Consider the following 12,500-nt stretch of genomic DNA (forward strand, 5'->3'; position numbering starts at 1 on the left):
TAGAAAAAATCCACTTCGATAGGAAAAACAAATAAAACTGCACGCAGGAAAAAAACAAAAAAACAAAACAAAAAAAACCGGGTGGCGCTGCAGTATAACGACGCGCTCTCCCTGGGGGAGAGCAGCCCGAATTTCACACAGAGAAATCTGTTGTGATGGAATAAAATATAAATACAAATACTTTGTAGTGATGTAGATAATTTTACCAAACCCAAGATAATCAATCCGGAAAGAATGGTGACTGACTGACATCCAGACCTTTTTAGTTAGACAGCATCAGCACTGTCCAGAATGAAATCTGTAAGGGAGGACAGCAGCATCTCTTTGAAACACACGGTCAAACTTCTGCGTGCGCTGGTGTATTCCCTCTTCTGTGTGCATGCGAGACATGGACCCTCACAGCAAATTTGGAAACATGAGTTCGAGCCATGAAAATGAGGTCCATTGACCTTGCTAAAACAGTCCTCCGAGGAATTGCTGGGGGAGAGAGACGGAATGGTAGACAGAAAAAAACAACAACAACAACAACAACAAAACAAAAACGACTGACAATATTGCAGAATGGACATGAAAAACATTTTGTTATTATTATTATTATTTTTTTTTTTGCGTTCACATTTTTCACATGAATACAGAAGACATTTACATAACAAGAAAATATGAATCATGAATATATCAACCGTACATTAATCATTGTGTATATCAACGTAGTAGAACGCTAGACAAGGCAATTTGCTGTCTCCCACTGCCTTCAACATCATTCTGGAGAGGATCTTGATTGATGCACTTGACCAACATAGGGAACAGTCATCACTGCTGGTAAGACAATCACCACCCTGCGTCTTACTGATTATGTTGACGGATTGGCAGGGATTAAAGATGAGCTCGAGCAAGTTTTATTGTTTTATAAACGGAACCTCAACAAAGTGGCTTCAAGGCAAATCAGAGTTGTGTAAGTACAATCACCAGAAGAAAGGAGAAAACAGACAGACATATAGATATCCAAACACATTGTGGTTCTCTTTTTGGAAACTAGGATGACGATGCGTTGTGCCATCATCAGAGGAACCTAAAGTCTGAAGCACAAATATGGATGCAGATGGGGCATAAAACGCCAGCAGGCAATGCTGGAACTGACGCAGATTCCTATTGCCGATCTCGAGCTGCTGCAAGGCACTGACTGACTCCCTCGAATGTCTTCTCTGCAGCGAAGAAGGTAGATGAATCCTCTTTGTTTAGTGGGATACGACGTTTCGAACCATAGGCCAGTTGTCAAGTGATGAGAAGAGGACAGTGTGAATATATATATATATATATATATATATATATATATATATATATATATGTATATATATATATATATATATATATATATAATTGTGTGTGTGTGTTTGTGTGTGAGTGTGTGTGAATGAGTGAGTATGTATTGCACTGACTGGTGATCAGCAAGTGTTTTAGTGTGCATGGTCCATCAAAACAGAAAGTGGTGAGATGTCATCACCCTTTTCTCACATAGGCTTTCCTATTCACACTGTCCTGTTCTCATCACTTGACAACGGGCCTATGGTTCGAAACGTCGTATCCCACTAAAGAGGATTCATCTACCACCAAAAAGGTGTTCTTTTTTAGAAACTTTAGTTTTTTGTCTTCTCTGCAGTTTTGTTGTTGTTGTTCTTTTTGTCTGTTTTTGTTTGGACACGCTAGCTGCTTCTACTTTTGTAAATTTGTTGTTACAACATGCTACGTGCTACTTTCCGTTCTTATCAGTTTTCTTGACTACGAAGCAGAATGGCGGGGTAAGATATTGACCTTTGCCTCTTTCAGCTTTCAGCATGTCTTCTCTGCAGCGAAGAAGGTAGATGAATCCTCTTTGTTTAGTGGGATACGACGTTTCGAACCATAGGCCAGTTGTCAAGTGATGAGAAGAGGACACCTAGACAAATCAAATACCTGTGTCCGCTTGATGTTCTTTGATTTTTCTAGTGCTTTTAATACAATTCAACCTCACCTCTTAGCAAAAAAGCTGATGCACATGGGACTCGCTTTTCCGACGATTTTATGGGTTTTAGACTATCTTACTAAAAGGCCTCAGTTTGTAAAATTAAATGATTTTATGTCTACTGTCTCTTTCACAAACACAGGTGCACCACAAGGTACAGTCCTCTCGCCTTTTCTTTTTACCTTGTATACGGCTGAATGCAGAAGCCTGACCAATTCGTGTCCCCTCGTTAAGTTTGCAGATGACTCCGCACTGACAGGACTTATTACTGACGACGATGACACTGACTACCGAAGAGAAATTGACAGGTTTGTGAACTGGTGTGAAGAAAATTTCCTTGAGCTGAATGTTGGCAAAACCAAAGAGCTTGTTATCGACTTCAGAAAAAAGAAATCAACTTTAAGTAAAATCATCACAAAAAATGAAGTGGTCGAACAAGTAGACTCATACAAATATCTCGGTGTGATAATCGACAATAAGCTGTCTTGGAATGAAAACTCAACTGCACTCATTAAAAAGAGCAACAGTCGCATGTACTGTCTTAGAAAAATGAAATCTTTTAATGTATGCAAGCAGATGCTCCAAATGTTTTACACATCTGTTGTCTGTAGTGTTTTAACATACGGAGCCGTGTGCTGGGGGGGAAACCTGACCAAACATGACAAAGACAGGTTGGAAAAAGTCATTAGGAAAGCGGGTGGGGTGGTGGGTATAAGACAAGACACCTTTAGCGACATGCACAATAGAAAACTGACTGACAGACTAATAACAATTTTGACCGACGTAAGACACCCACTACATGATGACATTAATAGCAGAAGGTCAGACATAAGTGGTAGGTTTAGAGCTCCACGCGCAAGAACATCTCGATATATTAATTCATTTATTCCTACAGCCATTCGCGCACACAATCAAAACATCCAATACACTAAGTGAACCCTCCCACCCCCCAAGCCCCCTCGCCACAGCAACACCTGAACTTCACCAGCAGACGAGTGTATGGGAGCAGACATTATGCGTGCATGTGGGACTGAGCGGGTGAGCACGGGCAAGCAAGCATTTGTGTGTGTGTGTGATCGGAAGTGATTTTAAAATATTTTCTTATTTTACTTGGATTTCATGTATCTTAATGTTAATGTTCTAATCTTATTGGCGTGACATATGTTATGTGCATGCATACGTTGTTTGTGTGTGTGTGAGTGAGTGTGTGTGTGTGTGTGTGTGTGTGTGTGTGTGTGTGTGTGTGTGCATTTTACTTATATATGCGATTTATTCCCTTGATGTTTTTATTTATGTATTGTTGTACAATACCTTATGGTCTTAACGTGTGTGTGTGTGTGTGTGGGTGTGTGTGTGGGTGGGTGGGTGTGCGTGCGTGCGCGCATGTCATTTTTAGTAATCTTATACCCTTTTTTTGTTGGATGTTTTCATTTGTTAATATTGTTGTGCAATACCCTATTGTCTTAACATGAGTATGTGAGTGGGGGGGTGGGGGGTGGGGGGGTTAGTATATCGTCAGCTATTGGGAATTCTTATTTGACTAGTTTTAATCTCTTCTTATGTTGCGCATGATTTTATGCCAGTGTTTACAATGAGCCTGTGATTGCACAACTTAATTTCCATGTGGATTAATAAAGTGTTTTTGATTGATTGATTGATTGATTCTTGTTGTTGCTGCTTTGGTTTCATAACCATATTGCTTTTTCTTTGACCAGGTGCTAATGTCTGTGGGAATGATAAGTGTTTCAACCCTGTTGGCCACCCCATTCATAAAGACGATTGGAGCATGTGTATACCCCAGCATACCAACTTCACCACGCCGGATGGAAGAACGTTTACATGCCAGATGCACACAACATGTGACAAGGAGTATTTCTACCTGGAAATGGTCAGATATGAGCTGGAACCTGAACCTGAACCCGAATACGATAGTGAGTGGATGCATGATCTAATGACTGAATCGATTAATCACTGTGTGTGTGTGTGTGTGTGTGTGTGTGTGTGTGTGTGTGTGTGTGTGTGTTGGTCTGTCTGTCTTGTTGTCTGTGTGTATATGTATGTATTAATGCATATGTTTGTGTGTCTGTGCCCGCCTTTATCTTTGTGTCTATGTTTACGTGAGTGCATGTATTTATGAATAGAATATAGAATAGAATATGTCTTTATTACGAAGTCTGCTGGGGTCACAAGGAATATTGGGGGCAGGGGATGGGGGAGTAGTACATATAAGGTACGAACATAAATTGAAAATCATACACAAACACAGATACAGTAGAAGTTAGGATACATACAAGTGCATATCAATATAAAAGCTTGTGCATACTCGCACATGCTCTCACTGCACACACAAACACACACACACACACACACACACACACACACACACACACACACACACACACATATATATACACGCACGCACGCACACACGATTACACGTGCATGACAAACCTGTCGCACTTATCCTCCTGACCACCCACGTGTTTTCAGGCTGCAGCGTCAACGGTACCACTGTGGTGCAGGGGACAGTGACGTGGAGTGACCCATGCCGGCAGACAGTGTGCACTGTCACCGACGGTATCGCGGAACTGGTCACGGCGTTTAAAGGTGACGAATTCCTGGACCCAGTGTGTGGAGAAGACCAGGACAGAGGGGAGGGAGGGGGGTGGAAAAGCGGGATGGGGTGGGGAGAGAGAGAGAAGGTTAGGACAGAGGGAGTGGGTTTTCTCGCTCTGTCCCAACGCTTTCTTTCACGTTGAGAGGTAGCATGAGCGCACTTTCCCTCACTTTATAATACAACGTGAGGTTGCCAGAAAATTTGGATCGTTCCCCTGCCACGGTTCCTTTCTTCAAGTGCGAGAAAAGGCGAGGATCGCCCATACCACGTTTTCTCCTCGCGGTGTGTAGGGGGTGTGGGAAGTCTCCCCTGCATCTATTGAAATGATTTCCTCGCTCACTGGGATTGGTTTCTTGTCTTTTTTTTCAACAGAGAAGAAATGGAAGAGTGAGAGACAAAGATGCCGCACACACACAACAACAACAACAACAAAAAAAACAGTTGACAGACTAAAAGATCACACACACACACACACACACACACACACACACACACACACACATGCTTTCTCTCAATGTGAGAGAAAGCATTGGATTGCAAAAAAAGTGTGGGCTAACAGGAGGGTTGGGGGGGGTATTTGTTTTAAAGGTCATACGGTATTTACTTCATGCTCAAGATACTGCTGCATTGACTTTTAACTTCTTCGTTTATTCTTCTCCAGAAACTCTTTATATGAACATTACAATGTGTGTTTACATTGGTAATTCTGACAATGACTTTTGTGTTTTAAACCCCACCCCCACCACAAACAAAACATCAGAGGATTGTGCATCATCCCCTTTTTTTATATAACAGGAACAACTGTTTTGGTGGGCATATTACTGACAAAACTATACCACACTAGCCTAGACTACTAGACTTTATCGTCTGTGAAATCATAAAATGTTTCTTCTTTTTTTTTTCAAAAGGAAAATTCATTTTGAAGGGTAGATTATCGGCTAGAATAGAATAGAGAAGACCAGACTAGTCTAGACTAGACTAGACAGTTATTGTCTGTAAATTTATGACATTTCTCTCATCTAATATCCTAACAGAGCGATTTGTATGAAAATATTATAGACAAGGCTAGATACGTCAAAACTACTAGATTTTATTGTTTTTTTAGAGCAATTTCATTGTTTTAGAAGGGCAGGTAATGTACTAGAGTAGACTACACTAGGCTAGACTAGTTTACACTTTGCTTTCTGTAAAATCATATAATTTCTTTCCTTTTTTCTGATTAAAAATCGTTTTTGATGGACAGATTATTGACTAGACTTGTCCAGATAGACTTTATTGTCTACGAAATGACAGAATTTGATTCCCACTATTCTTTTGTTCCTAAAAGGAACAATTCCTTTCTCTGTGCACTTTACAGACCGGACTAGATTAGACTGGACTAGACTTTATTCCATGTAACATATTTTATGTCTTTTTGTTTGTTTGTTGTTCTTGTTTTCTTTTCTTTTCTTATGTTTTTTGCTGTTGTTGGTGTTTTGAAAGGACAGATTAGAGATAGAGACGGTACCAGACTGAATATGGCTTTTTTGTCTGCAAAGTCACACAATTTTCTATTAAAAAGGGATAAAATATATGACAATATAAAAAGAAACACTGTAATACGCACATGTGTAGTCTAACTTGAGACTTAACACACATTGATGTGTAATTCAGTTTTGTCTGTTTCGGTGGTTGTACATTGTCACGGCTCGTGGCGTTCGTGTGTTCGTGTACATCTTCCCCCTCCCCAAGGATCTTTCGTAGGCATCTCTGGTGAAACTGCTCAAGTTGTTGAATGTGACGGCGATACGTCGTCCATGTTTCACAGCAGTACAACAAGGTGGTCAGCACAACAGCTCTGCAGGTTTTGATTTTGGTGCTGTGCCTGATGCCTTTGTTGTTCCACAGCCTGTTGTTGAGTTTGCCAAAGGCGGAGCTGGCCTTGGCGATGTGCAGCGTCACTTCTGCATCAAGGGCTCCGTTGCTGCATAGGGTGCTGCCCAGGTAGCAAAACCTATCGACTGACTTGATCTCTGTGTCATCGATCTTGATTGCAGGTGGGGGGGAGGCACTGGCGTTCTGTGAGCTAGCTGGTTGGTACATGGACTCGGTCTTGCTGAGGCTGATAGGTAGTCCAAACGCCTGCAGGAGGTTGAGATCACCCATAATGAACTGCATGTTCTCATGGGTGTGTGCAGCAAGCGCGCAGTCATCAGCGAAGAGGAACTCTCAACAGTGCCTCAAACACCCTGGACCTAGCGTGGAGTCGCCGCAAGTTGAAAAGTTTGCCATCTGTGCGAAACTGAATGTAGATGATCCGGTCACAGTCTTGGAAGACGTCAATCAGCATGGCAGAGAAGAGAATGGAGAACAGTGTGGGTGCCAGGACGCAGCCCTGCTTCACTCCATATACCACAGGGAACGGTTCCGACATATCAGTATTTTCCTGTACTCTCGCCTGCATGCCATCCTGGAATGAAGCAATCAGCTGGATTAGACTCTCTGGGCAGCCGAACTTTAGCAGGATCTTCCATAGACCTTGTTCTGCTCACGGCACTTCTCTTGATCTGGCGTATGGCAAACACCATGTCACATGTTCCCCTGCCTGAGCGGAAGTCGCACTGTTCTTCAGGGATGACTGTTTTGGAGACATGGTCAACCAATCTTTTCAGTATGATGCGGGCGAAGATCTTGCCAGCGATGCAGAGGAGAGAGATTCCACGGCATTTATTGCAGGATGTTTTGTCTCCCTTCCGTTTGTAAATGTGGACAATTGAAGCATTCTTGAAATCCTGGGGGACCTCGCCTCTCTCCCAGATAGACTTTAACAGGGCGGCCAGCTTGTCTGTCAACACCTCGCCTCCATACTTGTAGATGTCGGTCTGGATTCCATCCGCTCCTGGTGCTTTTCCTGACGTTGTCAGCTTCAGGGCCTTCTGGGTCTCGGCCTTGGTGGGAGGGCCAGCTAGCGAGTCATTGACTGGTAGCTGTGGGAGGGCTGCAATTACCTCGTCAGATACGGACGAGTCCCTGTTGAGGAGGGTGTTGAAGTGCTCTGCCCAGCAGGCAAGGATGTCTTTCTTGTTTGTCAGGAGGGTGGTCTGGTCTAAGGCTCGGACAGGTGTTGACCCTGTGACTCTCGGCCCATACACTGCTCGGAGACCATCATGGAAGGTCTTCGTGTCGTGAGCATCAGTAGCGGACTGAACATCTTCGGACTTTCTCTCACACCAGGTGTTCTTCATCTCACGCAGCCTCTTCTGTTCGAGTTGCTAGTTTGCAAGTACTGGTTCTTCTTCCTCTGGTAGTCTTTATCGGAAATGTGATCCTGATGCCATATATGCAGTGTGCTCAGGAGCTTGGAGATTCCAGAGTCGTTCTCGTCAAACCAGTCTTCATGGCTCCTCTGTACAAAGCCGAGTGTGTTAGCTGCTGCTGTGTACACAGCATCTCTAAAGGTGTTCCATACCTGTTCTACATCAGTTGATGCAGGAATTTCTTGGAGAGCTGCTTGATTTGCTGCTGCAGCACGTCCTTGGTGATAGGGAGGTGGTGGATGTTCAGCTTCCTAGGGAGTTTCTGCCTGACTGGTTGGAGCTTGCGTGCAAGTCTGATGTTCATCTTGCTGCGTACCAGGCGATGGTCCGACCAACAGAGTACTCCACTCATGCAGCGTGTAATGGAAACATCACCTCTATCCCTCTGCCGGACAATCACAAAGTCCAGCATGTGCCACTGCTTGGAGCGGGGGTGCATCCATGTGTTCTTGTACTTGTCCGCTTGTTGGAAGAGGGTGTTGGTGATGGTCAGTCCATGTTGCGCGCAAAGCGAGAGCAAAAGCAGTCCGTTGGAGTTGCACTTTCCAGTGCCGTGCTGTCCTAGGACTTTTGGCCACGAGGAGAAGTCCACGCCGACGCGGGCATTGAAATCCCTAAGGATGATCAGCCTGTTCATTCTGTCTACCGCTGAAATGGTGCGGCTGAGATCCTCGTAGAAAGCTTCTTTGATGAGATCAAGGTTGGACATCGTCGGGGCATAGCAGCTGATGACTGTGGAGAAGCGATCCTCGGACAGCTTCAGACACAGGGTCATCAGCCTATCGTTTATCCCACGTGGAAGGCTGTCAAGCTGTCGTGTAAGTTTGATTTGTATGGCAAAACCCACGCCTGAGGTTCTTGGGGTGCCATCTGGCTTCCCAGTTCAGTAGAAAGTGTAGCCCCCTTCAACTTCCTCCAGCTGGGTTCCACCGGCAAACCTGGTTTCGCTCAGGGCTGCTATGTCCACCTGGTAGCGATCAAGTATTCTAGCAATGAGCGCTGTGCTCCTTTCTGGTCTGTCATTCTCTGTCCAAAATGGTGCGAACATTCCAGGCACCCAGTCAGGGCCAGACTCCTGGTTCTTTTCTTCTGTTGTTTTTGACCGCTAGTGTTGGATGTCCAAGTAGGTGTGGTTTCCCACTAGGCACTAGGTGAGGCAGGCTTTGTTTAGGGATCCTTTTATCTCCCCTTCCCCATGTGGGGAGAGCAGTGCTGTTCCTAAAAAGGGCTGCTCTGACGCTGTGGGAGGATACGGGCGCCCAGTCTACGGCGGACGACCATCACCCCACAGCCGCCTGCGTGCAGAGTCGTGACTAGGAACTGCCAGCAGCATTCTCTGCCTGTCCTCATTGCCACTTCTCCATCGCCGCAGGGCTTGGGAAAGCTGGGTGTTGAAGGGCTAGCTCGTCGTTCCGACATTAGCCTGGTTGCCTGACCAGCATAGGTGACTTTTTGTAGTGAAGAAGAGTTGTGCAGTCCCTTCCCCACTCTCTCGCCTAGCAACGCTCGGAGTCCCAAAGGTGCAGATACTGTCACGTGTAGAACGGCATCAGCTGGTGCAGGTTTTTTCTTCGGAGTTCCGTCTCCTAGGAGGACTTCCAGCCAAGGATAATAGTTCCCCTGCCCTTTGGTCATCCTCTTCCGCCTTCACAGCCGTTGGGAAAGATTTCCTCCTCCGCCTGGTCCGTCGCTGGGACACTTCACATGCGGCAGGTAGTACTGGGTTACATGGTACCAGTAGCAAGGGCTATGCCCCTGACCTGACGACAACTGAGCTGAACTAAAGCTGCAGCTAAAACATGTTGACTATATGACGTAAAGAACTGAGGCTGAAGATGAGTCGTGCTGTAATTGGGTAGGGGGTAAATGTTGTGTTCTTCGATTTATCACGCTTTCTTTATTTTGTGCGATCACAGTAGAGAACCGAGCTAATTTATTTTTCTGTCTCTGTGTTTGTTGTCAGGACATTAGCTAAGTTGGGCAAGTTTGTGTGTGTGTGTGTGTGTGTGTGTGTGTGTGTGTGTGTGTGTGTGTGTGTGTGTGTGTGTGTAGGCCGGGGAAGGTACATGGGCAACACCTTATAGGTTGTAGCATACAGGATGCGGCCTCTTTCGCCTCATTTCAGCAATATGATATCGCGAATCATGAACTGACTGCACGATTCCAACAGAGACAAAACATTTCGATCAAGATGTTTGCCTTTGACTTGAATTGTGTGTATATCAATTTCACTTAAATGAGTATCCTCTTTAGAATGATTTAATGAAATAAACACGTCGATGATGTAATTAGTCCTAGAAGTTCGTCTTCTTCACTTTTAGACAAGAATGTCATGCCGTTTGTAAAACCCAAAACAAACATTCTGGCAACGAACCGAGAAAACCCACTAAGAACCTGGGTATTGACAAAATCGTATTTCCTGAGATTGTTTTCAAAATATAAATTGGACACACAGACACACAGACACAGACACAGACACACACAGACACACACACACACACACACACACACACACACACACACACACACACACACACACACACACACACACACACACACATCCACACACAGACAACCAAAGCACAGGGATATTACACAGACTCATGTTTTTTGCAAACTCAAACGTGAGCCAAAAATGTTTTGATGGGTGAATTATAAACTAGGCTAGACCAGACTAGAATTGAATGTCCACAAAAACATAATTTCGTTCTTCTCTTTTTCATGTTATATATCATTTTTTTTCTATCAGGAACACATTTTGATGGGTAAATAATAACTTACATTAGATTTGATTGCCCATAAAATCACAAAATGTATTTCTTTCTTTTTTCTTTTTAATTTTTTTTTAAAAGAAGCAGATATAAACAGGAACAGTTCCTTTTGATGGGTAGATTAGGGACTGGACTAAATTTTATTGTCTGTACAATTACAGAATTTCCTCGGTTTTTTTTTTTTTTTTTTTTTTGTTTTTTTTTCTTTTTGTTGTTGTTGTTGTTTTTCTAACAGGTAAAAAAAAAAAAAACAAATTGATGGGCAGATCACGAAGGGTGCGTGCACGAGCAGCAATGTGTCAAGGTGGATGGACGCGTCTTCAGTCACGATGGCAAAGGCTCTTGCACCGAACTGTTCTGTCGCAAAGACAGTAAAACGTCCCCACCTGTCTTTGAATTTGACGCTGTCGTAGTAGGTACGTATAAAACCACAGCGAACAGACGATCGAACACATGGACGCACTCAGTGGTGCATTCGGTGCTAGTCTATCAGACAAGACGATAAAACGCAGTGTGCTCTTCGCTGCATGAGAAAAGAAACCCACGGCAACAAAAGGGTTGTCCCTGGAAAAAAAAGAGTAAAAGACAAATCCTCTTTGATATTAAAACAAACAGACCTGTAAACATGAAAGGAGAAAAGAAAAGGCAACGCTTCTGGGAGGAAATACACTCTACGTGTGGGAGGGTAGCCTGAATTTCACACAAAGAAATCTGACGTGGTAAAAATTGATTATGTAAAAATGAAAATACTTTTCTTGAGATATTCTCCCTTCGCAACCACAAACAGGGTCATATGTCGTAATCTCGTTACTCTCTCTCTCTCTCTCTCTCTCTCTCTCTCTCTCTCTCTCTCTCTGTGTGTGTGTGTGTGTGTGTGTGTGTGTGTGTGTGTGTGTGTGTGTGTGTGTTCATTTACAGGCTGCCGTGCTGACGGAAAGTGCTACACAGAAGGAACCGGGCCAGACGATGAGGATGGCTGTACGAAACAAAAATGTCTGTTTGACTCTGAAGCAGGACACCTCAAGATGAAGAACGTGTTTACAGGTGTGTGCTGTGTAACACCTGTGGACTGGACTGGCTCTGGTGTTATTTGTCAGATGCAAGGAAATAAAAACATGTTGAGTTTATTTGCAAGATGCAATGAAACAGAGTTATTATTATTTCTTTCTGCAGTAGTGTTGTGTGTAACTACAAAGCCATGACAGGAATGCCATATAGCAGAACACAGCAACACATCATGCAGGGAACATCCAGCAAGCAGGAGTGAGACAGAGTCATTGTCTCTGAGATATTTCAAACATATGGTCTGATTTCAAACGAAATAGTTTTGGAGAGTCCTGTCAAAACTGACATTGTGATTGATGAAATGTCTCTGCATTTACTGTTGATTACTTACTCTAACTGCTTCCAGAAGGCGGTTGCATGTGTACATCTCCGAAATATGTGTTAATTGTGTCTTTCTTATTATGGCAACAAAAGCATCTGTTATCAGTTTTGACTCCCATGTGTGACAGAACTACATTGGTGGGAATTATTTTGTGTATTATTCGTATCTGAAACCATTTTAACTTAATTTCCTGAATATTATGTCTATTTCTTCATCCAGTTAACTTCTGCACACAGTTTGCCATATCATTTCTTACAGAATTTTGCTTCTACATCACCCTTTACAAGAACATCACAATACAAGCCTGTTCCTCTCTTCACTGAGTGTATCAGATGTAATGCTCTGGAGTAATTTGATTTGCAATTGTTTTCTAAACGTATATCTAATGTTCGAACGAGGGCTTTTATCCATTTAATAACTGCAGCATCGT

At 43.4% G+C, this 12,500-nt stretch overlaps 1 protein-coding gene across 1 annotated transcript in view; it reads left to right on the plus strand.

Annotated features, from left to right (window-relative positions):
- LOC143286313 (uncharacterized) overlaps positions 1-12,500 on the plus strand; it is a 40,218-nt gene that overhangs the window by 21,845 nt on the left and 5,873 nt on the right. Inside the window, exons 5-8 of the mRNA XM_076593852.1 lie at positions 3,715-3,930; positions 4,490-4,606; positions 10,950-11,099; positions 11,602-11,727. Of these exons, the coding sequence (XP_076449967.1) occupies positions 3,715-3,930; positions 4,490-4,606; positions 10,950-11,099; positions 11,602-11,727 (609 nt within the window). The remainder of the gene's footprint in view (positions 1-3,714; positions 3,931-4,489; positions 4,607-10,949; positions 11,100-11,601; positions 11,728-12,500) is intronic.

This window comes from Babylonia areolata, chromosome 10, assembly GCF_041734735.1.
Source record: "Babylonia areolata isolate BAREFJ2019XMU chromosome 10, ASM4173473v1, whole genome shotgun sequence".
Classification (NCBI taxonomy): Eukaryota; Metazoa; Mollusca; class Gastropoda; order Neogastropoda; family Buccinidae; genus Babylonia; species Babylonia areolata.